We start from the raw sequence: 27,623 nt of genomic DNA, 5'->3' as shown, positions 1-27,623 counted from the left end.
ATGGAAAGAAGAGGATAGCAACAGAGGGAGGTGATGAATTTAAAATACAGGATTAAGTCTAATCCATGGGCTTCAGTCTAGGGGAAGATGGCTATGTTATTGTTGTGATTTCAAGAATAAAATCTCAAGCATCTGTATTTACAGTGTGTGATATTTTATAATTTTTAAGCTGCCAACAATGTAAGTTCTACTCAAAAATACACATGGTTAAAATCACATGCACAGAGATCTTTTCCTTAGTGCAGATTCTATGTATTTGATTCTTTTGTTCACCTTCTATCATATTTTCCATCTCCTGACACTACTACACTTAAAATTTTTTTTAATTTTTATTTGTTTTTGAGAGTGAGACAGAGAGAGAAAGTGCAAGTGGAAGAGACACAAAATCTGAAGCAGACTCCAAGCTCAGAGCTGGCAGCACAGAGCCTGACTCAGGGCCTGAACCCACGAACTGTGAGATCATGTCCTGAGCCAAAGCCGGACGCTCAACCTATTGAGCCCATGAGGCACCCCAATACTACTACTTTTTTATTTGATCCTTTATGCAGAATTTTATGTAAAATTTTCATCAAATTTATTTTTATGTGCTATATTTGTTCCAGTAATTTCCTTCTTATTATACACAAATTTTTGAGTTCTGATGTCTTTAATTAGGTAGATGTAATGTAAGAGGTGTAATGGAATTTTAGAAAATTATCTAATGCATGCTGTATAAGGTAAAGAAAACTAGAAAGAATAACTAAAAATAACTAGCAATGGTCTGCATTTGGAGTGTAACTAGGTTAGATTAGTCATGATAGTTTCATATGTACCATAGTGTTGTATTTCAAAACAAAAACACTCCCCTTTCAGAACAATATGTCATAGGTTAAATATATTCACAATGAGTGTATGACATGTGAATATAAGATACAGTGGTAGGTACAAAGGCATTGTTCTGTTTTGTTTTTTGTTTTAGGCAGAATTATTTAATTTTAATCAACATTTAAAAGTGATATTAACAATTAAACTCAAAATAGACTAACGATTAGAAATAACAATACATTTTAATACCTTCTAAGTTACTGTATGTTTTTCCTTTATGTTGTCTAACAAGAAATCATGCAGTTTTAAGGTACAGTAGTTCAATGAGACCGTTTTCTAATTTGTGATGGTTTAAACTGCTACAGTATAATTAGAATGTTCTAGCAATTTTCATTTGCATGGTGAACAAAGTATATTAAACATTTCATAGAAAATAAAATAGGGCGCCTGGGTGACTTCAGTCAGTTGAGCATCCGATGTTGGCTCAGGTCATGATCTCATGGTCTGTGGATTTGAGCCCCACATCGGGCTCTGTGCTGACAGCTCAGAACCTGGAGCCTGTTTAAGATTCTGTGTCTCCCTCTGGGGCGCCTGGGTGGCACAGTCAGTTAGGCGACCGGACTTCAGCTTAGGTCATGATCTCACAGTTTGTGAGTTCAAGCCCCGCGTCGGGCTCTGTGCTTGACAACTCAGAGCCTGGAGTCTGCTTCAAGTTCAGTGTCTCCCTCTCTCTCTGCTTCTCCCCTGCTCGTGCTCTGTCTCCCTCTGTCTCTTTCTGTCTCTCTCTCAAAAAGAAATAAACATAAAAAATTTGAAAAAAAAAAAAGATTCTGAGTCTCTTTCGCTCTCTGCCCCTCCCCTGCTCATGCTCGTGCGTGCTCTCTCTCTTAAAAATGAATAAAAAACATTTGAAAAAAGAAAATAAAATAGCTAATATTGTTTATCTTAAATTTTGAATTTATTCATAAATTAAGAGAAGCTATAATTTATCTAATCATTGCCTGTCAAAAACTTTTTTTTTTTAGTATGGAGGAAATTTAAACATTTGTGTTCCAAATAGATGCAGTTATTGTACTGACCACTTTATTATGGTATAAGATGTCTCTTAGTGAATATCTTACCAACTATATGCGTTAGTATTTTTAATTTGAGTTGAGTATTTGAAATCTCAAGAGTTTAGTTGAAATATATATTTTTAAACAAAGAAAACATGTTTTTTATTCTTAATTAATTTATTTAAATTCAATTTAGTTAACATACAGTATAATATTGCTTTTTGGAGTAGAATGCAGTGATTCATTACTCATGTATAACACCCAATGCTCATCCCAACAAGTGTCCTCCTTAATGCCCGTCACCCATTTAGCCCATCCCCACACCAATACCCCTCCAGCATCCTCGGTTTGTTCTATGTATTTAAAGGTCTCTTATGGTTCGCTTCCCTCTCTGTTTTTCTTATTTTTCCTTCCCTTCCCCTACGTTCATCTTTTTTTGTTTCTTAAATTCCACATATGAGAGAAATCATATGATATTTGCCTTTCTCTGACTAAATGCATCTCTCTATATAATTTATAACTGCATTTTATTGAAATTGGGTTTATTTATTGGTTATCAAAACGTATTCACTTTCATTAGGTTATTGATTTAACACATTCATAAAGCTAAATTTGATATATACACCAGATGTTAGCTCTAGTTTACCTTAGGTTTAAGATTTGAAAAGATTGGCTCAAATCCACATTTCATGTTCAGCAAAGAGCTCAGGGCTTTCCCAAAAACTTTTGTATATTCCAAATAAAAATTTTTCAGGTCACTTAGGTTCCACTTTTCTATATGCATTAGAATTTTATTTTCAGCTTTCATCTTGTATGGGTTACTTCTCTCAGTTGTGACATGTACCCAAAGAGGACACTCAGCACCTTTTTCTTATTTGTGCCAACTCCCTCACTGGCTTTCCACCCATGAAAATCACAACAAAATATCATCAGACATCACCAATAATAATTACCAATAGCAGCATTATTCATAATAAACAAAAAGTAGAAACAACCAAAATTCCCCTCAACTCTTGAATGGATAAATAAAATGTGGCATCTCTATATAGAGAAATGGTATTCAGCAATTTAAAGGAATAAAATAGTGATACATGGTACCATATCGTTGGACCTTGAAAACATAGTTCCAAACAAGGGAAGCCAGTCACAGAAGACCACATATATGTAATTCTATTTACCTAAAGAAAGAATAGGCATATCTATAGAGACAGAAATTAGATTAGCGGGTGCTGCTATTCATGGTTGTGAGGGAGCTGGGGGAGTTGGGGCTTGGAGGTTGATGACTAAAGGGTATCCTTTCTTTGAGAAGATAAAAGTGTTCTAAACCGGGGCGCCTGGGTGACTCAGTCGGTTGAGCATTTGACTCTTGATTCAGCTCAGGTCATGATATCAAGGTTCGCGGGATAGAGGCCCCAGTTGGCCTCTGGGCTGAAAGTGCAGTCTGCTTAGAATTCTCTCTTTCCCTCTTCCTCTGTCCCTCCCCTGGTCATGCTCTGGCACACAGTCTCTCTCTCAAAATAAATAAATTACCATTTAAAAAATACTCTAAAATTGATTATGATAATAGTTGCACAGTTGTGAATATACTGAAAGCCACTGAATTTAAACATTAATAGAATGAATTGTATGCAAATTAAATCTCAATAAGACTCTTGTTTAAAATATCACCAATAAATCACACACTCTTTGTGTTGGCATCCATCAAGATAGGGGTTTTGTCTAGAGAAATGGGGGTTCAGACATCAGGCACAAGCAATTTAAAAATGAAAATGCAATATCTCAGTATTATTACCAGGATACACTCAAGCAGCCCCCTAGCACAGCTATAGACTCCTCTTGCATATCAAAGGACTCATTAACACCCACTAGAGTCTTTTGGGCTTACTCCCTTAGGTCCACCTACCTGCATCTATCTAGGGAAAGCAAAAGTATAAATTATAATCCTCAACTGACACAAGTATTACAGTAAAATGTCCCAACTTTATTCTGCACCTTACTGCTTAGAAGACAGTAACGACTATAAGAAATTTTGGTCTTAAAGTTTCTATTTTGATTATACATTGTTTGGTCATAAGGTTGCATGTATTTTAGCTTCCAAGTAGAATAAGATTAAATTGCAGCCATCTATTAACTCTGAGTTAGTTATATGGGTAAAAATAGAAGTATCTCTTAGAAGAGGAGGAATGTGAAGAAAATTTAGAGATGAACTGCTGTGTAAATTTCTTGATCAAATCGTTTGATGAGATGAGATACCTCCATTTTATTGCAATGTATCTTAATATTTTCTGAACATTTTTTTAGCTTTGGATCCAGCCAAAGATCCATGCTCAAAGATGAAATGTAGTCGGCATAAGGTATGCATTGCTCAAGATTCTCAGACTGCAGTCTGCATTAGTCACCGGAGGCTTACACACAGGTAAACATTATTAAATTAAATTTCACTGATTGAACAGTATTCCTTACTATGAATAACTGTAGAATGTAAATATTTGGCAATGTCTGCTAAGCTTATATCCGGAGTTTTATTGAAACAATTTCAGAAGATTGGTTAATATAATTATGATTCACTTGGGTTAAACGCTAATCAGTCAGAATTACTATGGATTATAGAATTTAGGCATATATTATTAAATAAAGAGGAGTTTGTGAAGATTGAAGTACTATATCTGCATACTCACACTTTTTCAACTTTAAGGAGTAAGTACCATTTTGGTACCCTCTAAATATTTATGCTTATGCCTATTTTCCTCAAAGAAGAACTGGAAACAAAGTTAAAGGGCAAACAATAATAATAATAATAATAAACAAGACAAAGAAAAAATGAAACAAATGATTGATGTTCATTAAAAAAGAAAAAGTCACAGTATAGAGATATGGACCTAGAACCCTTCAGGACACCTTCCTTTAAGGAAGCACTCATACTGGTAGAGTCCTTGTAGTCTGGAAGCTGGCACAAAATTTCAAGAGAAGAAAGAGTTTTAAATATTGTGTTATAATGATATCACTGCTTCTGTCAGATAAGCTCTATTTTGAGAAGGATCAGTAATTTAGAAATAGTCTGTGTAGTTTCGTGCTGTCTTAAATATTGAAACATGGCACAGCCAAAAGTGAAATCACAGGTAACTGACTGAAGTAAGCAGGTGTATCTATTCCCTTTATTACTTTTAAAAGAATTCTTTTTATGAGAACACTCTCTTTTGTGACATTGGGACTGTACTGCTTTTACGTCAAATGAGCAAGGGAATTTCACTATCTGGGTATGTTCAGAGATTAATTGCATTTTTATTTTAGTGTCCTTACTCTACAGTCTTTACTCAAACATACCAACAGAGAATAAAAACTTTAGAGAATAAGAATGTAAGTAGAACTTCTAGAAAATGACAAAATTTAAGTTTTGTTGACTTTTCGTATTAGTTTGAAAGCACATATGCATAAAGCCTTTTATAACCTGCTGAATGGAGTAGAGGAGGAATTTATTCCATAATGCCACATCTATCGTGGGAGATTTCAAATGCCAAGACAGGCTGGCTAATGGAGCCAAGATAAAGAGTTTAGGAATAAGTTCACTTGGGACAAAGAATCATGGCATACCAATAATATACTTGCAGAAGTACGTAAGAGGAAGAAAGACAGCAAGTCTGGGAATGCAAAGTATAAAAGACTTCTAGGAAATAATGTTGCTATAAAGTCAATATACTGTGGGAGGGCACAGCGTGGCAAAGCAGAGTTAACAGCAATATGTTCCACACTCAAGCATGTCCTCTATGTTACCTTTATAAAGAAATACCAAAATATTGGGACAGAATTTTATTTTTCTATTTATTTCCCTAGGATTCCAAAGTTTCTGAATTGCTTGGACTCACATTAATTAATCACAAAAATTTAAATATTAGTATGCAAATGTATGTATAGAGAGTTAGGAGAGAGTTGGTTTTTACTTGAGAAATCGATAGGAGGCTGGTGTTGAAATACATTCATGTGTAATCCCTCACTTAAGTTTCAGAGACTTAGTCAATTTATTTCATAAAAACAAAAACTGTTTTATCACAAGTGTCAGAGACCCTGGGAAAGGTTTTCATTTAACACACAGTTAACACCTCATTGGCCATTTGCTGCCCCCCCTCCCCTCTCCCCCTCCCCCTCTGCTCCCTGGACCAAGTCAAAGAGCAACTGAAGTCCTCACAGTTCATCTCATGCCCAGGGCAGAGAGACTGTCTCCTTTCCACAATTGCTGAACACTGAAGCCAGGAGAGGTTAAAGTAACTGATTCAATATCACAAAGCTGCGAATTTTCAGAGCATTGATTCCAGTCTATGTTTACTGTCACCAAAGTCCATGTTTTTTACAACTATTCTGTCTCACTGCTTCTCTTATTCAACAAAGATATAACTACAGACAAAAAGAAACTTCCTTAATGTGATAAAGACTCAGAACAAAAGCTAGAGTATTTCTTAATATAAACAGGTGCAATGTTTTAAAAGGAGAACCATTGCCAACTCTGCCTTTGGTATAGTGGTAAGCTGGGGCAGTGGGGGAGTCTACTGTGCTTTAAGTAAGTGGACTTCAAAGTGTTTTATGTAAATACTGTTTAGTCCTGTTCTATTTCTGTTAAACTATTATAAAATTTGCACTCAGTACACACTATATTCAATAAATAAATAACTAGTTCCAAAGAATTGATTTTAAGATTAATATTTGATATGCTTTATTTGCTTTGAGGATGTAGGTACATAGTGAATGTTTATACAACACTTAGGGAAGGAGAGTTTTGCCAAGAAGTTTGATCAATAAAGGTGGCTGATGTAAATAAAGCAAGTCTTAAATGTGGGGTGTGTGCAATTTGGGGATGGGGTATGGGAAACAAGGAAAACAGGCTTAATTAATCAATTTAGACCGTTTACATAGTTTAGATTAGAAATTACTATTGTTTTTATTTATAGGAACAACTTTCTTTTTTCTTGATCTCATAAAAGAGAAGATGAAATTTCTTGTTTGCTTCTGTAGGGCGAATGTCATTGTTTAAAGAGGTTTTCCTAATTCTCCCGCCCTCCTCAAACTAGATAAAACATCCATTTTTCCATTACCTTAGAACCCTGCGCTTCTCATTTTTAAATACTCATTACATTTGTAATAAATTGTGTAACATGAATCTCCTGCAAGTGACAGGAAGCTCATGAAGGTAAGGTCTATGTCTTACTTACAATTTTATATGTGACTTGACATACTGGTTAGTATATAGTTCTTTGAATAATGTATGAAAAGAGCTTTTCTTTTTGAATGTTAGAGAGGAAAATTGGGTAGTTTGATCAATTGAACTGGTCAACCTAGATAATCTAAGTCTGAAGTTTTTTTTTCTGTGCGCCTTGTGAGTATTTGTTGGAGATAGTCTGGGAAGGACATAGGAGCCAATCAACAAATATCTTTAAATAAATTTATTGAGAAAGATGTGTTCAAGAGACAGTGTAGGAAAATCCTGAATTTACCTCTTCTCATGGACACAACAAATTTACAACTACATATGGAATAATTTCCTCTGAAAAAGACCTAAAAACTGAATGAACAGAGCCTCTACAACAAAGGAGAAAAGGGCATGTTGGGGGAAAAAAAACACAACAGGAACAGCAATCCATAATCAGGATGGATCTCAAAAATATGGGACTTTTCCCTGAGAAGTGAAGGGTCTGTGCTGTACATCAGGCACCCCAATGCTTAGATCCTTCACAGGACAGATGATGACCCAAATGCCTTGCCTTGAAAACCAGTGGGAATTAATCCAGGAAAACCATAGAACTACAGGGAATGGAGAACACAGAATCCCTTGTCCTGGGATCCAGCACAAAAAAAACCAGTTTGAAAATAACCTAGAACATATGTGAAGAAGACCCAATTACTGATCTTAAAGTATCTGCTGGATAGACAAGAAGTTGCTGGGACTCTCTCTGGGGGCCTCAAATAAATAATATCAGAAATAAAAGAGAAGTTAAAATTGATACCATCGGAATACAAAGGTTCATAAAAACACTACAAATAATTTTATACCAACAAATTGGACAACCTAGACAAAATAGATAAATTTCTAGAAATACACAATTCTCTAAGACTGAATTATGAAGAAATAGAAAATATGAATAGACTAATTTCTAGTAAGGAGATTGAATCAGAAACCAAAAATCCCCAACCAGACAAAAGTACAGAACCAGATGATTTCACTAGTGAATTCTACCAAATATTCAAGAAGTTAATACCTGTTCTTCTCAAAGTCTTCCAAACAATTGGAGAGGAAAGAATGCTCCCAAACTAATTTTATGAGTCTAGAATTACCTTACTGCCAAAACCAAAGAAAAAACCAGAGAAACACACACACACACACACACACACACACACACACACACACGCACATGCACACAAAATATTCTTCATGAGCATAGATGAAAAAATCCTCAACCAAATATTAACAAATCAAATGAAACGATACATTAAAAGGATGTTTCACCATGATCAAGTGGGATTTATTCCTATGTTGTCAGGATGCTTCAACATCCACAGATTAATCAACATAATACACCACATTAACAAAAAGAACAAAAATCATACGATTATCTCAATATATGCAAAATGAAACCAAACCATACATTTGTTAACAATCAACATTCATTTATTATAAAAACTCTCAACAAGGCAGATATATAGAGGGAATATGCCTGAACAAAATAAAGGCTATCTATGATAAACCCACAACTCACATCATACTCAATGGTAAAAAAACTGAAAGTCTTTCCTTAAGATCAGTAATAAGACAAGGATTCTTATTCTCACTTTCATTCAACATAGTATTGGAAGTCCTAGCCACGGCAATAAGGCAACAAAAAAGGAAGTAAAAGCAATCCAAATTAGAAGGAAATAAGTAAAAATGTCACTATCTGCAAATGATACAGACATATATATATATATATATATATATATATACTCTGAAGTTTTTACCAAAAAAATTATAGCTAATAAATTTAGTAAAGTTGTAGGATACAAAATCAATATACAGAAATTTGTTGCATTTCTTTACACTAATAATAATCTATCAGAAAGAGAAATTAAGAAAATTAAGAAAACAGTCTCATTTACAATTGATTTGAAAAGATTACAGTTGGCTAGGAATGAGTTTACCAAGGAGGTGAAAGACCTGTGTTCTGGCAATTGTAAGACACTGATAAAAGAACGTGACAAAGATAGAAAAAATGGAAAGATATTCTGTGCTCCTCAAGTGGAATATTTATATTGTGAAATAGCCCATATTATTCTAAACAATCTTCAGGTTTAGTGGAATCCTTATGAAAATTCCAATGGCATTTTCACAGAAATGACAATTCTAAAATTTGTATGGTAACACAAAAGACCCCAAATGGTCAAAATAATCTTGAGAAAGAAGAACAAGACTGACGTATTATACTCCCTGATTTCAAGTATACTACAAAGCTATAGTAATCAAAACAGTATAGTATGGACTCACAGATCAATGGGACATAATTGAGGGCCCAGAAATAACCCCCCTCATGTATGAACAATTAATTTACAACAAAGGAGTCAAGAACATAAAACAGAGAATGGATAGTGTCTTTGATAAATGGTACTGGGAAAACTGGAGAGCCACATGCAAAAGAATGAAACTAAATGACTATCTTATACCATATACATAAATTAACTCAAAATAGATTAATGACTTGAATGGAAGAAGTGAAATCATAAAATTCCCACAAGAAAACATGGTGGGAAGTTCCTGGACATTGATCTTAGTGGTGTGTTTGTGGACCTGACTCCAAAGACAGGGGAAACAAAAGCAAAAATAAAGAAATGGGGCGACATTAAAACAAAAAACTTCTGCAAAGCAAAGGAAATCATCACCAAAGTAAAAAGCAGTCTACTGAATGGAAGAAGACATTTGCAAGTCATTTATCCTATAAGGGATTGATATCTAAAATATATAAAAAACGCAAAAAAATAAACAATAAAAAAAGACCTAATTTAAAAATGGGCAGAGGATCTGAATAGAGATTTTTCCAAAGAAGACATACAGATGACCAACAGACATGTGAAGAAATTTTCATCATAACTAGGTAAATGCAAATCAAAATCACAATGAGATATCACCTCACACTTGTTAGAAGGGCTATTATCAAAAACACAAGATAGCAGTGTTGGAGAGGATGTGGAGAAAAGGAAAGAGTGGCAATGTCAATGGTTGTTGCCCCTGTGAACACAGAATGGACACTTTTCAATTATTTTTGAAATAATTAAGAGTAGATCTACTGGGGGCGCCTGGGTGGCGCAGTCGGTTAAGCGTCCGACTTCAGCCAGGTCACGATCTCGCGGTCCGTGAGTTCGAGCCCCGCGTCGGGCTCTGGGCTGATGGCTCAGAGCCTGGAGCCTGTTTCCGATTCTGTGTCTCCCTCTCTCTCTGCCCCTCCCCCGTTCATGCTCTGTCTCTCTCTGTCCCAAAAATAAATAAACGTTGAAAAAAAAAATTAAAAAAAAAAAAAAAAGAGTAGATCTACTGTATGATGTGGCTATTCCACCTCTGGGTATTTATCTGAAGAGTATGAAAACAATAATTTGAAAAGATTGATGCGTATCCATGTTCATTGCAGCATTATTACAATAGCCAAGATATAGAAACATCCTAAGTGCCATTGATGGGTAAATGGATAAAAAGGATGTTACTCACATGCGCACACACACGCACACACACACACACACACATACACATACACACGCACGCGCACACACACACACACACACACACACACACACAGGAACTATTCAGCCATTAGATGAATGAAATATTGGCGGGGCGCCTGGGTGGCACAGTCGGTTAAGCGTCCGACTTAAGCCAGGTCACGATCTCGCGGTCCGTGAGTTCGAGTCCCGCGTCAGGCTCTGGGCTGTTGGCTCGGAGCCTGGAGTCTGTTTCCGATTCTGTGTCTCCCTCTCTCTCTGCCCCTCCCCCGTTCATGCTCTGTCTCTCTCTGTCCCGAAAATAAATAAAAAAAGGTTGAAAAAAATTTTTTTAAATAAAAAAAAAGAAATATTGGCATAATTCTACCATAGCATGGGTGTTATTCTAAGTGAAATAAATCAGATGGAGAAAAATAAATCCTGTATGATTTCACTCATATATAGAATCTTAACAAAACAAAACAAATGAATAAACAAAACAATACAAAAACAAACTCATAGATACAGAGAGCAGATTGATGATTACCTAATAGGGTGAAGGGGACTTACTGTGTGGTGATGAATGGTAACTAGACTTGATGGTGATTACTTTGTGGTGTATATAGGTATCAATGTATAATTTTGTATATCTGAAAATTATATAATGTTATATACAAATTTTACTTTAATAAGAATAAATTTATTGATTGAATAAACAAATAATTGCCAGCAGAAAAGGGAGAGGAGGATATGAACATATGAAGGAGAAATGAACCTCTAACAATTAGCTTTAGGAAACTGGTAGACCTTTGCCTTAGGTTTGTAAAGAATTGAAATAATTGCTAGTGTTTTAAATCACGATATGTATCTTTGATATCAGAAAAATAGACTGATCAGGAGGTTCATGATGTATTTTACACTAACTGTGAACACTATTGCCAGTGTGGAGAAGGTTGTAAACTCTCCAAGTAAGTCATGTTCAAAATCATATGTTTGGATATTTGTCTCATGAATTTGTCTCAAGCAACTGTTACCTGTGTGCTTGTGCTGGTTTTGTTACCATTATCATCACCAATTACAACAAAAGAGTGTTATGAATAAGGAGAGAAACTTAAGCTGCAACATGTTTTCTAAAATTTAGATGCTTAGTATAAAATATATGATGAGTTTGCCAGGTTTTGAAAATGACCCACTTTATATTGTTATCATGGGGAGCAGCTCTGGGGACGCTTACAGCTGAGAGTCTTTGTTTCCCTGTTTTTGTACCCTGTGAGCAAGAAGCCTAGTGTTTTATGCTCCCTTTGCTGCCTGTGCAGCTGCAGATAATTAACACTATTTCTAGATCAGTGTTTCAGGCACCAATCAATGGATGCTGCTGATATTAAAAAAAAAAGTTTTGGCATAACAAAGCAGTAAGGTTGAAGAAGTTATTATAGGACAAATCTAGCCATGTTAATTTCTGCTCCATTTACACCAAAGGTTGAAAAAGCATCAAAAAGGAAATGCTTTGGGCCCTGTAAAAAGGCATTATATAAAAGAATGATGAAGCTAATATAAAATACTATTTATTAAAACAGATATCAAAGGAATGTGAGTCCTAAAACTCTTCTATTTTAACTATGCACTTTTAGAATTCATAATGTTAAAGGCCATTTTTATTTTTTTTTTTAATTTTTTTTTCAACGTTTATTTATTTGTGGGACAGAGAGAGACAGAGCATGAACGGGGGAGGGGCAGAGAGAGAGGGAGACACAGAATCGGAAACAGGCTCCAGGCTCTGAGCCATCAGCCCAGAGCCCGACGCGGGGCTCGAACTCCTGGACCGCGAGATCGTGACCTGGCTGAAGTCGGACGCTTAACCGACTGCGCCACCCAGGCGCCCCTAAAGGCCATTTTTAAAAGAAAATCTGAATTTCCTTATATAATTATTAAATATATGACTATGATATTTATATTTCCATTGCTATAATGTTGAAATATTCATAACAGAAAGATTCAGTCACAGGACTTATTTATAGTAGAGTCTCAAAAATGTTTGTTGGATAGAATTGAACTTACAATTATTTTAAAATAATGCTTCTTGTACTTATGTAAGATTTAGCCTGTGGAGTATATAAATGTGTTGATATTGTCCTAGGGAGAATGAAATCCAGCATTTATTACACACTTAATACATGCAAAGTTTTTACTAAGTGATTTAAATTTATTTTTTACAACATTCCAAAAGTTTTATACTAAAGCCTATTATGGTCCTTTTATAGAATCAAAAATGGAAGCTCTAAGATTCTGGATATTCTTCTTCAGATTATGTATAGAAAGATGGTAGCTAGCTAGATAAAAGGGACAAATTGAGGATTTGAAATCGTTTATTTTTTTGTATACACATTCCTTTTTATAATTACAAATTAATTATATGTTTACGAACATGTAATTTTTTATACATTTATAAGTAGATGTTTATATAACCATTTAAGTACCTCACTACCGATAGATCTTTCAGTTAGTATCTAGAGGTTTTGCAACACTTTTTTTCTTTTTTGGTCTTGCAGCAATACTGAGCAAAAGTTACAGAAAATGTCCATATACCCTCTGTCCCCACATTTGCACGAACTCCTCCATTGTCAACAACTCCCACCAGGATGGTACCTTTGTTATATTTGAGAAACTTACACTGACACATCATTGTCATCCAAAGTCTATAGTTTATATTATTTTTTAATATTAATTGCACTTAAAAAGAGGTAATAGTATTTTGGATAGTGAATTAGTGTAACTCTTCTTAAAACACAGATAATACCTAAAGTTAATCATGTTTCATTTATTTCTCAAGGTTTTCTAATGCTATATATATATATATATATATACACACATACACACACATATATATATACACACATATACACAGGTATATATTAAACAGATGTGTATATATATATGTATGTGTGTGTGTATATATATATATGTATACATGGACATTTATTCTAGTTATTGAGGTTGCAGAATTTGTTGCTTATTATATTGTAATATTTTTGAAACATAATATTTAGTACTTATAAAACATATTATATAAGTGAGACACTGTTCTGTACATTTTATAGATGATAAATAATTTTATTACAACTCTATGTACCTTTAAGAAAATTGCTGAGTTACTTTTGCCTAACGTATAATTCCTCAGCATATTTTAATCCACATTCTTTTTTGGCTGAATATGTAATTCTTGGATTCTCTATTCTGATATCACCTTCCAGAGGATATAATCCCAGATACTGGAGAACCTCTCATAAGAAGAAAATTTAATTCATTAGACTGAACATTTTTAGCAATCATTATAATGTGGTCAGGTTTTACTTCCAATGCTCTGCATTGCAAAAACAAAAAGCATGTTTCTCAAATATAAAAATAAGACAACAGTGATTATATTTTCAGATACACAGCACAGAATATCATTACTATCATATTATCCCCACTTCTGCTGAAAATCAGGGGCTTGTTGATTACAGTCCAAAATCTTTGGCACAGTCCCTTGTAACAGGACCCAGGCAGCTTTACAGCCTCCTCTGCAACTCTCTCCTGGTGACACATTGCAGTCTTACCACTGCAGGAAATTCATTGTGTGGAGTGATGTAACAGAACACAGAGGCCAGAACTGGACTGCCAGACTTCAGTGTAGCCCCAATCTGCTAGCTGTGCGATCTTGAGGAGGTCAATTAAATTCTCTGTACTTCAGTTCTCTTTAAAGTAGGAATGATAAAAATGGTATTTTCTGATGATGCTGATTTAAGGATTAATGAGTTAATATACAAAGCGATTAGAACAGTGTGTGATCCATACCGAGTAGGCATTGTGAAAAGGTTAGTTACTACTATTTTTTTCCTTTAAACATGTTAATATATTTTATAATCATAGACTCTTCTTATGTCTCAGATTTTTTCCTGGGGAAATGTTATGTCCATTTATTCCTTTTATCTGGTAAACACTCCATTAATGAGGAGGCTTTTAGCATGATGGTTATTGGTATATTACTTGAAATTAGACTGGCTGGCTTTGAAGTTTGTCTCCATCTCTTGGTGGCAGAATGACTTTGAGCATACTAAACTCCCAAGACTCAGTTTTCTTGTTTATAAAATAGAGATGATAATTGTACTACCTACCTCCCTTTGTTTTGTGAAAATTAAAGACACAATTTGTGTAAAGCCCTTTTCACAGTGTAAGCACTCAATAAACATTAATTATTGAGAAATCTCTATCCAGCTCTCTCTGACACGTGTCCCAGCACAAAGAAGAATTAAATTCTCCTTTATCATTGTGCCTATGGCACATTCAAAATACTTTTTATCTACCCATATTATAGTAATTTGTTTATATATTTAATAACTTAAGGTTGAGCTGAAGTTGACACAATATTTGGAAAAAATAAATGTTGACTTCTGACTTATAAGAGATGAAATTTCAGGTTACTTTCTTTTTCAAGTGCAAAGAGATAATTATATGATTTTGCCAGTTGAGAATGGAGAGAATGGGAACAATATGCCATATTTGTGTTGGGGAAAAATGTGAGAGACAGCTACTTCAGGGAAATAGCAAGGAAATAAACATATTTGCTCTCCTGGAGGTTATTAGGCTATATTTTGAACAAATTCACTCCCTTTAATGATTTTCTAGTTTATATCTTTTACCACTACCCATATCTTTATGCCTAGAGAAGAAGGCTTCAGAACAAATAGTTCAAAATATATGAGAAGTATTCACGTGTACTAAAATGCCTCCTCTAAGACTGTCATTTGTGATTAGTTATATTACTTTCCTGTCTTTTCAGATAGCTCTTATTTCCCTGTTGGGCCCAAAGACTTCTATGCTTCTTCTGCTTAGCTTAGCTTAGCTTAGCTACTTCTTGTGTTTGAAGGAAGGAAAGGCTGGGTCTAAGTGGAGTTTTCCAGCTCTGCATCCCATAATACTGGCTTTAAAGTTTGTAAAGAAGATTGTAATTAATGTACGTCTGTGTCTACTTCTAATTTTAAATTATCAACTATTGCGGTTTGTTCTTGTTTTAAAATTGGTATGTGTAAAATCACGTGATCATATCAATAGATGCAGAAAAAGCATTTGGTAAAATCCAGCACCCATTCATGATAAAAATTCTCAGTAAATTAGGAATGGAGGGATCTTTCTCTACTTAATAAAAGATATCTAAAAAACATACAACTAATATCACACTTACTGGTGAGAAACTCAAAGCTTGCCCACTAAGATAAGGCAAAAGTCAAGGATATCATCCCCTTGTCCCCCTTAACAATCTTTTTCAACATCATATTGCAAGTTCTAACTAATGTAAGAAAAAAATAAAAGGAAATAAACATACACAGGTCAGGAAAAAAGAAACAAAATTGTTTTGTCTGCAAATTAGATGAAGAAAATCTGAAACAACGGACAAACTAACTCCTGGAACTAATAAGCAATGACAGCAGGATATAAGATTAATGTACGAAGGTCAACTTAATTCCTGCATACCAGCCATGAACAAGTGGAGTTTGAAATTCAAAACACAATATCTTTTAACAATATTAATTCTCCCAATAATGGATAGGAAAAATTAATATTGTTAATATGACCACATTACCCAAAGCCATTGAGATATTCAATTTATATTTATCTACCAAAAGTTCCACAAGCAGTTTTAACATTTATATTAATAGCATACTTTTAGCTTGATATCTCAAATTGTGAAATTATTTATGGATGTCCCTTAACCAATGGATAGTTTAGGATATATAGCCCTATATTTTACAATAATGTAAGCTATTTGAATTCTTTTTTTCAAAATACCTGATCTCAAATTCTTTAAATTGTATTGTTCCTCTTTATTGACCTGTACTTGGAGCTTCATTATGTATTATATTTTTTTTATTTTTTTTTTAATGTTTATTTATTTTTGAGACAGAGAGACAGAGCATGAACAGGGGAGGGGCAGAGAGAGAGGGAGACACAGAATCTGAAACGGGTTCCAGGCTCTGAGCTGTCAGCACAGAGGCCGATGCGGAGCTCGAACTCACGGACCGTGAGATCATGACCTGAGCCGAAGTCGGCCGCTTAACCAACTGAGCCACCCAGGCGCCCCAATTATATTTAAATTATAAGTAAAAATTAAAGAAGCTGAGGCACCTGGATGGCTCAGTTGATTAAGCATCTGACTTTTGATTTTGGTTCAGGTCACTGAGCTCTGTGCTGACAGCATGGAACCTACCTGAAATTCCCTCTCTCCCTCTCTCTCTCTCTTTGCTCCTCCCCCACTTGCTCTTTTTTTCTCAAAATAAGCAAACTTTAAAAAAAGGGACAGGAGAACTGCATAAACATTTTTTTTTCAAAGAATACATCCAGATGGCCAAGAAAGAAAGGAAACAATGCTCAACATCACTTAAATCATCCAGGAAGTGCAAATTAAAACCACAGTGAGATATCACCTCACACCTGTTAGAATGGCTGTCATCAAGAAGATAAGAGATAACAAGTGTTGGTGAGGGTGTGGAGAAAAGGGAACCCTGGTCCACTGTTGATGGGGATGTTGATGAGAAGGTGCAGCTACTACTTAAAACAGTATGGAGTTTCCTCAAAAAATTAAAAATAGATCTAGCATATGATGTAGCAGTCAAACTCTGGGTATACATCTAAAGGAAATATGAACAAGATATTATAAAGATATCTATACTTCCATGTTTATTGAAGCATTATTGACAGTAACCCAAATATGGAAATAACCTATGTCTATCAACAGATAAATAGGTAAAAAAGCTATAATGTGTGTGTATACATATACATATACAATGGAATATTTTTCAGACATGAGAAAGAGGGAAATTCTTCCATTCCTGACAACATGGATGGACTTTGGAAATATCATGCTTATTGAGATAAACCAGGCAGCCAAAGCAAATATTCTATGGTATCACTTATGTATGGAATGTAAAACAGCCAAACTTGTATAAACAGATAGAGGGGCAGTGGTTACCAGGAGCTGGAGGTTGGGGATTTGGGGAGATGTTGTTAAAGGGCATAAACTTGTAACTAGAAGATGAATATGTTTTGAAGATTTAATGTGCAGCATAGTAAGTATGGTCAAAAATACTGTATTGTATACCCCAAAGTTGCTAATAAAATAGATCTTAAATGTTGTTACCACAGGGACACCTTGTTGGCTCAGTTGGTTTAGTGTTGGACTCTTGATTTCAACTCAGGTCGTGATCTGAAAGTCATGATCTCAAGGTTGTGAGATCAAGCCCTGCCTTGGGCTCTGTGCTGGATGTGAAGCCTGCTTAAGATTCTTTGTCTCCCTCTCCCTCTGCCCCTCTACCCCTCTCAAAAAGAAGCATTCTCACCACAAAAAAAGAAAAATAATTATATGACATGATACAGGTGTTAATTAAATCTGTGGTGGTATTTCTATCACAATATAAAAATGTATTAAGTCAATCTATTGTCTACCTTAAACTTACACAATATTATACGTAAATTATATGTTAGTGAAAACAAAACACATTAATATTAACATTAGCATCTCCAAAATGAAATACTAGGGATAAATCTAACAAAATATGTACCACATTTATATAAGGATAACTTAAAAGCTGATGAAAAAAAATCCAAGAATAACTAAATAAATAGAGAAATATTCCATGTTCATGGATAGGAATATTCAGTGTTTTCAATATGTCAATTCTATGGGGATTTAGGACAGTCTGGTGGTTTCTTACATACATAAACATAATCTAACCATATTTCGGCAATCACACTCCTCTGTATTTACCCAATTGAGTTGAAACCATATAGCCACCAAAAAATCTACACACAGATGTTTATGGAAGCTTTATTCATAATTGCTAAAAGTTGGGAACAACCAAGATGCCCCACGGTAGGTGAACGGTTCAATAAACTGTAGTACATCCAGACAATAGAATAGTAGGCAGCACTAAAACACAATGAGGTATCAGCCATGCATGTAGGGAATTTGAAACGCATATTATTAAGCAAAAGAAGACAGTCAAAAAGGGTTGCATACTGTATAATTCCAACCATATGACATCCCGAAAAAGGCAAAACTATGGTGACTATAGATGAGTTACTTACCAGGGTTTGGGAGAAGGCTCAGGGATGGATAATAGGTGGATCCCAGAGGAATTTTGGGACAAACTACTTTGTATGTTGACATAATGACAGATGCATGTCATTATACATTTGTTTAGGTGCATAACATTAAAGAAGAACTATAATGTAAACTATGGAAATTATGTATCAATGCAGGCTCATCAACTGTAACAAATGTACCCCTCTGTTGAGGGATGTTAATAATGGGGTAGGCTATGCAAGGGGTATATGGGAAATCTCTACCTCCCCCTCAATTTTTCTGTGAACCTTAAACTTCTCTAAGGAAATAAAGTTTTAGTAAACAAATTGGAATATATGAATTTCAGCTTTCAGTTTTAAGAATGTGTGTGTGTGTATGTGTGTGTCTTTAATAATGTTTGTGTTGTATACATGGTGGTGGTGGTTTAATATCAATCATTCTTTCCAAGTTGTAACATGTTGAAACATGATTAGAAAATAGTGGCAAGTTAAAGAAATTTGACTGTGCCAATAACATTTTTGGAGCGGCAACATTTTTATTTTTTCAGACAATAGGATAGTTTTATTACAAGATAAGGAAGTTTAATTAAAGAGTCTTCACAGTAGGAAAGATGTGCTGGATATTTAAACCGTAACAAAATGTGCATAATTTACTTATTCTCATGATTATTTAGACCTATGATTGTTAAAGCAGTTCATATTTGATAGACAGGTGCTGTGATGAACCTAATTACTGTTTTTACATGTTTTGTTTTTGGTAATCTTCTCATCAAATGAATTTTTCTTGTTCAAAATACTTCCCTCTTGAGGTAATCAATTTTATTTCTTAGCATTTTAGAAAATGTAATATTATTATTCTTAAACTGATTTCTAATGATCAACTCTGGTATGAATTCATTTAAATTTAGTCATCACATTTAAAATATTAAACCCAAACTTTCTATTATGAAGTTTTTATTAAGGAATTCAACATTTTGGGTACATTACAGTTGAACCTTCTGCTAACCAAATGTTGGCAGAAAAACAATAGTATTTCCAGGTAATGGGTATTAAATGCCAGAGCATATAAATGTCTAAAGTTTGTAAAAAGCCTTTTTTCCTATAGTTTACTAATGCGGATAAATAATTATGAAATGTAGGGTCACGTACTGCTATATTTCAGCGAATTATTTGTCTTTCTTTTTCTAGATTCCAGCTTTATTTTTATTTATTTCCTTTAAATTTCTTTAAAATATTTTTAAAAACATTTTAATGTTGGGCCTATCTAGTGTCAAAATATGGAACTTGATACTTTCTATGTACCTCTCTATTCACATTGTGATTCAGAATATGAAATTTATATTCATTGATACTCACCTATCGGCGGATCCAGATAGCCATACAGCAAAGGATCTTGCCCCGCTTCCACATGGTAGATTTGTTGCTGCAAAGTGGCTTCTAGCCCAGGTACTGCAGGTTTCAGCTGCTCTTCCCACTAGACCTCACTGCTGTGTGAGGTCATGTGACTAGTTCTTGCATGTTGAACCAGAGTAGATGTAATGTTTGTCATTTCAGAGTCCAGATTGTTAAGAAATGTGTGTGGTTTAAAGAATCTACTGGGGACCTCATCTGGATGTGATAAAACCTTTCTTGCCACGTAGGTACATGCACATCCCAGAACATGATATGCCCTAGAAATTCCACATAATTTATTCCCAAATGTGGGCACTGATAAAATTGCAGCATATAAGGCATGAGAAACACTGATTATAATTTCCAGATGATTTTAAAAAAATTACTCCAGACTGTGGAGTCTCAGTAAAGTTAGAGGCATTTTACCTGTGTTGTAAAGAAGGTTTTTGCCAATTTTATAGTCAAATAGCATATAAGAAGTATTAATTTGAGGCTTCGACCCCAGTTGTAGGCTCAAAACATAATTATTTAAAATACTTATACTGTAATTACAAATGTAAATTACACTTGTGAGAGCCAATGACATTGTTGATCACTTTTCTAGATCCCTTTCTAGATCCCTTCTTGTTTTAGCCTTGGGATCCACTGATATCTATAGAGGGTTAGTAACTAGGATGAAGTCATTTAGGATAGAAAGCTTTTTAGAGATAATTTAATTCAATTCTGCATCCTAAGTATAAGGCAATGATTGTTATGATTAAGAAAATTATGATGATGAGAATTAAGTTGAGAGTCATGGAAGTAACAATGCCTAAATGTTTATTGCTAACAGATTACTGGGAAACTTGTAGGCGCTTCATATGTTACTTCGTTAATACTATCATTATCCTCATTTTACAGATTAAGGCATTAAAGCTCAGTTGTTTATAGTAATTGCAAACGGCCACACAAATAGTAAGCGATAGAGTCAGGAATTGAGTTTAGCCTGTTGGATGTCAAAGCCTCCACTATTTGCTGCCATAAGAGGTTGCTTGTTAACTGCCCTCCTCAGGGTCACACAGTTCTCTATTCATTTATATACTTAAGGCAAAATCTAGGTTGTCTATATACAGATATTACTATTGAGTCTTGTGTGGCTGTATCTACTTTTAATTAGACCATTCACACTTTCTGGTAATCATTCTGTGCACCCTGAGTCTAATTTTATCACTATTTCTATAACCTGCTGTTGTGAAAGTATCTATTCTTGTTTTACCATTCATATTTCACCATTTTTTTTTTTTTGCTCTCATTGGGGGAACTCATTGTCTTGTTCACAAAGATAATAGAAGCCATCAAATTGTATCTTTTTGGGTTCCCTCTGACTTTCAGTTTTCTAACTTTATTTAATAGTTGTGAGATACACTCAGAACAGTGTTGTTCATCATTATTGTTTTGATTACTATTACCATTATTGATAGCCTTCATCATTTTTTCTTATGCAATCCTATTCCTTCAACTTGTGTTCTAGACTTTAGACCTACAATTTCCTGTCTCTATTAGCTTTAATAACTATTCTTCCACATAAAATTTTAAATATTTCTATATCTTGCTTAGTTATTGGAGCATATAAACAGATTCAAGTTACTATGACCTGAATAACAAAAGTGGGCAAAAACTCTGTATCTTCTCTTTACCTTCAGTCCCCTTCTAATTCATACTGTGCACTTTCACTGCCATGTGAAGGCAAATATCTTAAAAGTATTTCATTTTTATTTTATTGCCTCTTGTTTGTTTCCTCATAAGTAGTACATGGTTATAAAAATCCCTGCAAATTGAATTTTTCTATTCAATAGAGACTTTTCTATTAATAGAGACTTTTTTTACTCGCAGTTTCTTAACTTATTTAACTTATAGTTTATATGCAGCTAAAGCAATTGAACGACTTTTCCGTAAGGTACTGGTAATTTCTATGTTGCCAATTCATTTTGTTCTTCTCTTATCGGAGTTTTCTACTATATTAATTAATTCATTCATTCATTCATTCATTCATAATTCATTCATCATTGAACATACATATTGAGCACATACCACGAGCTAGAGGCACTCAGCTTACAGAGTTGTAAGGACAGAGAAAACCTGAGCTTTTGTCACTTTCATGTTTCAGAGGTGAAAGACAGAAAACAAAGAAATAAAACAAACTGAGTACAACTTAAGATGGTGATAAATGACAAGGTGAAAATGGAGCTGAGTAGTGGGAGAGACATGTGGTGGAAGGAAGCCTTCTCAGGATAGACAATGGAAAAATTACTCAGGTGAAATCAATCATTTTCAGATACAAGGGAAGAGTGATACAGGCATAGGGAACAAACTTGGCATATGCCCCCAAAACAGCAAAAAGGCCAGTGTGGCTTGAAGAAAGGTAAGATACTAGTTTCAAAAAGTGGACAACTTCTCAAATCTTACATGGCTTTGTAAGCCCCGTAAAGGTTTTGGATTTTTTCCTAAGGATAGGTGAACCATGAGAGGACTTTGGTAGAGAGAGGGATAAGAAATGAATTTCCTTTCTAAAGGATTGCTACAGATGTCCTGAGAATCAAGAGTGTAAGTGGAGGTCCAGGTAGTTATAAAGTGAGTCCAGGGGTGCCTGGTTGGCTCAGTCGGTTAAGTGTCTGACTTTGGCTCAGGTCACGATCTCACAGTTTGTGAGTTTGAGCCCCATGTGGGGCTCTGTGCTGACAGCTCAGAGCCTGGAGCCTGCTTCAGATTCTGTGTATCCTACTCTCTCTGCCCCTACCCCACTTGTGCTCTGTCTCTCTGTCTCTTAAAAATAAATAAATGTTAAAAAAAATAAAAAAAAAAAAAAGAAAGCGAGTCCAGTAACTTTTCGGAATACATCCTGGTAATGTGGGGAGGGGAGAGTTGGTAGTTCACAGAGTGTATTAAATGCAACTAAATGAACTTGTGGATCAACTGGATCTTGTTTTGAAGTGTGTGTGTGTGTGTGTGTGTGTGTGTGTTGTGAAAGGAAATTGAGAATTTGTGGTAAATAATTACAAATAGCCCTGGATCTGTTGTCATTTCTATGTAAAACCATTGAACAGACCCCCGAATACATCATCACCCAGATGTATTCCATTATTTCTTGGAGATTATCGAGTCCTTTCACTGCAGCTCTAGTTTCCCCAACTCAGTTGCTAGCAGTGATCACAAATTGTGAGCCTGCTTCTGTGAGGATACACAACACATGGTTCACGTGCTGTAAAATTTTGAATGAAAGCATTAGAACCTAACCCTGGCAAGGCACAGTTTTCTACGCCATTCGGCATGGCGAGGCTGGTGGAATGCTTTGACTAGGTCATCTTTGCAGTATTTGTTCCTGGTGTTATGGTTGGGGATCCCACTGGAATCACAAAGAATGTGGGGAGGATAGTTACAAGAAGTGTGTGTGTGTGTGTGTGTGTGTGTGTGTGTGTGTGTGCACGCACGCACGCATGTACACCTGTGGAAAGAATAAGAGCAAATTATCTATGAGCAAAAACCACAGCGGAAAATTAAAAAATAATAATTCTTGAATAAGTGAACATGGTAAAAATTTGACTGAGGTGTTTTATTTTCCCCAGAATTTTAAATTGTTTCCCAGAATTTTACTTCAAACCAGTGAGAATTTATAGGAATGATAAATTTATAAGTTTGAGAAATTAGGAAGAAACAATTTTTAAGTGAAATTATTTCATTTGTAGATTCTCTTTGTGATCAAAATTCAGTAAATTTTGATGCACTGTTACAGAAAAAAAGAGGAAAGGCATGTTAAACTTATAGAGCCTAGGGAAAGAAAGTATAATTTCAGCTTAACCTTTATCTATTGTTTTAGAATGAATGTACAAAACTAACCAGAAATTCTGATATTCTAGTGTTTGTGAGATTAAAATTTTCCATTGAGAGATAAGTATTTTATTTTTCCTTTTAGCTTCATTGAATAAAAGCTAACACTGCAAGTCTTAATATATTTTATTTTATTTTTTTTTAATTTTTTTAACATTTATTTATTTTTGAGACAGAGAGAGAGAGAGCATGGAGAGGGGAGGGTCAGAGGAAGAGGGAGACATAGAATCTGAAACAGGCTCCAGGCTCTGAGCTGTCAGCATAGAGCCTGATGCGGGGCTCGAACCCACAGACCGCGAGATCATGACCCGAGCCGAAGTTGCACGCTTAACCGACTGAGCCACCCAGGCGCCCCAAGTCTTAATATATTTTAATGTGAAAGTAAAATTTTCTATTTTTCACCTGACTATATTATTCTCATGTTAATCCGAGTGCCAGAAAACATGGTGCATTATAATTTTTTTACTCATACACCATATTGAAACTCCAGAGCTTTATAGAATGGTTTCCAAGGATTATGATTATTGTAGGTGTTTTTCCATTTATAAAATTCTAACATTGAGCATAACATTAAGTCCTGAATACTTAGAAAAAAAAAAACAGAAAACTGAGTACACATTGACATGTATTCTGTGACTTTTCATTAAAGGGAGCTGTGACAATGGAAAGTGTCATCCCATTTTAATAAAATGGTTTGATGCAAATGCAAGTTTCACTTGGAAACTCTGTGTTCAAAATCATGAGTCCTGAAGAAAATATAACTTGTTGCCACTTTGCCTGGTCAGATCAGTCTAAATTATAGCAAGCTAATGACCTTTGCAAGCATTTACATTTTTTTGATTATAGTTGACACGCAATGTTACATCGGTCTCAGGTGTACACACCATAGTGATTTAGCAAGTTTGTACATTATGCTGTGCTCGCCACAAGTGCAGCTACTGTCTGTCGCCATAAAATGCTGTTACAATACCAACCACTCCATTCTTATGTGGTGCCTTTCATTCTCATAACTGATTCATCCCATAACTGCAAGCCTACGTCTCTCGTGCCCCTTCACTCATTTTGTCCATCCCTCTGCTCACCTGTCCCCAGAAAGCCATCAGTTACAGGTCTGACTGTGCGTTTTGTTTATTTTTTTTTTAGATTCCACAGATGAGTGATATCATAAGTATTGGTCTTTTTCAGTCTTATTTCATTTAGCATAATGCCCTCTAGGTCCATCCATGTCACAAATGGCAAAACCTCATCCTTTTTTTTTTTTATGACTGAGCAATGTTCCAATGTGTGTGTATACGTACCACATCTTTCTTATCCATTCATTTATCCATGAACATTTGAGTTGCTTCCATATCTTGGTTATTGTAAATAATGCAGTAAACGTAAGGGCGTATGTATGTTTCTTGATGCTTGTTTCAGGGTCAGATTCTCATTGTGAAGCATTTATTAGGTCTTTGGTTTCATACAATCCAGAGATACCCTGTGAGAAAATAGGCTGGAGGATGTTTATTTATTTCCCAGTCTCAGTAGTGATTCAAAAAGCTAATAAATATAAATAATAATGAAATTGTCAATTATAAAGAATATTATGCCTGCAGCTTCTCTTCTGGAAGATAAAGTAGACAATCTTCACTCTGTATTCTGAATGGCTCCTAGATAATAATTACCTATTTTCTTTGAAACTAAATGTTTTGTATCCTGCTTCATTTATAAAAACAAGAAGTAGATGTATCTATGCAATGAACTAAAAGCTTGATTATTAAAGATAAAAATTGAAGAGTTCTTACTACAAAACAAAAGTTATTCCAGATGACAAACATCATTTTTTAAATGAAATTTTAACCAAGATACTATTATAGACATTTCATAATCTACTGTTAATTGTATGGAAAAGATAAAATGGCTGCTAAGAAGCTAAAAGGAAGAAACGATTAATTGTTTTTGGTCTTAGACTAGAAAAGGATCTTAAATATCTAGTCCATCTTTGCATTTTGGAAATGAATTCTTTTACATTGTACCTTTTCATCTAATTTATGCTGTTTTGATGATCAGAAATCTCTCCCTCATATTGAGCTAATTCTAGCTATACCAGCTATCCTGTTGATCCTTCTACCAAGAGTTTATTTAAATAGGGGAGATAGCTACACTTGTGAGCAAAGCATAATGTATGAACTTGGCTGAATCACTATGTTGTACAGCCGCAACTAATGTAACGTTTTGTGTCTACTATACTCAAATAAAAACATATAAAGAAATAAAAATTAAAGAGGAGGCTGTCAACAAAGTAAAAAAACCTCAGTATTTTATAGTGAATTTAATACAAAGTGTTTTGCATTTACAAGCTCAATTGTGATGTTTGACCAGTTTAGGAGTTGATTAAATTGCACAGCTCTAAGAGGGCCAGAGGGCTACTTATGTTGGAATTGAATTATATAGTTTACCAAATTATATACCTGAACTTTTCTTAGAATTATTTTCTATAACTAGTAGAAAAGTTTGTCAGAGAATGGTGAAAGCAGTTACTTTCATTAAGAAGTATTTTAGTAACCCAATTGTAGAGTGTGACTTTTGGGGCACAGAGTGGAAATGCTGCCTTGGGGGAGTCTTCTTTATCTGCATCTGCTGAAGAGTCCTGTGTGTTCTTTGATTTGTTTTCATTGTTTTAGATCCCAGTGACCAATCCTTCTCAGATCTTAATGGATCCTGAAGAGCCATTTAAACTTATTGTTCAATCTAGTAAATTATCAAGGGAAACATGAATAAATTATTGAGAAAAATATGAACATAATGATAATTAAAAATGAATTTAAATGCATTTGTAGTATTAGATTTATAAGAAGTATCATTTCCTAGGTAGAAGTACAGCTGCTTCAGTTAGCTTGAATTATTCTTTTTAAACACAATTGTCTGAAGACTGATTAGCATATTGCTGAAAGGAGATACTGTTTCTTAGGTTTTTCTGCAATTTTCCTAAGAGAAATCATCACTGCAGTACAAGTATCTCTGTGATGCATGGCCTTTTCTTCCTGTTGCTTTATTATATCCAAGTAAATGGAGAAATAGATTTCCAACTCAGTGCATATTTATTAAGCACCTATAAATGTATAAGATATGGTGCTAGCCACTGTTGGGAATCCAAATTAATAATGAAATATACCATGGTCATGACTTCAAGTAGCATTAATTTAATAGAGACATAACCATATAATTCCACAAAGAGGTAAATAGGTTTAAATATAAATGTAAAGCATTTGTGAAAGAATAATTGATATACATTTTAATTTCATATAATCCCATGCTAAGCTATGTATTAGAACCAAATAATGATAATGACCAAGGCAGAAACTGGAAGAAATGAAATTAATGGTCATTACAATAATCTCTTTTCTATTATGCCATTGTTATATTTTACTCTGTTGTGTATAGACTCAATTCCATATGGAAAAAAAACTCCTAAAAGCTAATGATTATATTATCAAAATGGAAATCCATTTTATGTATTTGTAAAACTCTACCTTATTATTTATACTTACTGGATGATTACCTCAGGAAAGAACTTGGGAAAGAGGAGTCAATAAATCATAAATATTGCCAGTTATCTTTATCAATAATTGGCTACCATTCTCGTTCCTAGGACTGCATTATTTGAATGCAGATATGGGCTCTCTAAATTTAGGGATACCACAT

At 34.6% G+C, this 27,623-nt stretch overlaps 1 protein-coding gene across 1 annotated transcript in view; it reads left to right on the top strand.

The window, feature by feature from the left end:
* SPOCK3 (SPARC (osteonectin), cwcv and kazal like domains proteoglycan 3) overlaps window positions 1–27,623 on the top strand; it is a 490,206-nt gene that overhangs the window by 220,193 nt on the left and 242,390 nt on the right. Inside the window, exon 3 of the mRNA XM_047091776.1 lies at window positions 4,161–4,275. Coding sequence (XP_046947732.1) covers window positions 4,161–4,275 — 115 coding nt within the window. The remainder of the gene's footprint in view (window positions 1–4,160; window positions 4,276–27,623) is intronic.

Source organism: Lynx rufus, unplaced genomic scaffold (assembly GCF_022079265.1).
Source record: "Lynx rufus isolate CCGP_SWC_20201006 ecotype Redwood Valley unplaced genomic scaffold, mLynRuf1.p SCAF_3, whole genome shotgun sequence".
Taxonomy (NCBI): Eukaryota; Metazoa; Chordata; class Mammalia; order Carnivora; family Felidae; genus Lynx; species Lynx rufus.
Note: the sequence above shows the minus strand (reverse complement) of the source record. Positions and strands in the feature narration are given on the sequence as shown.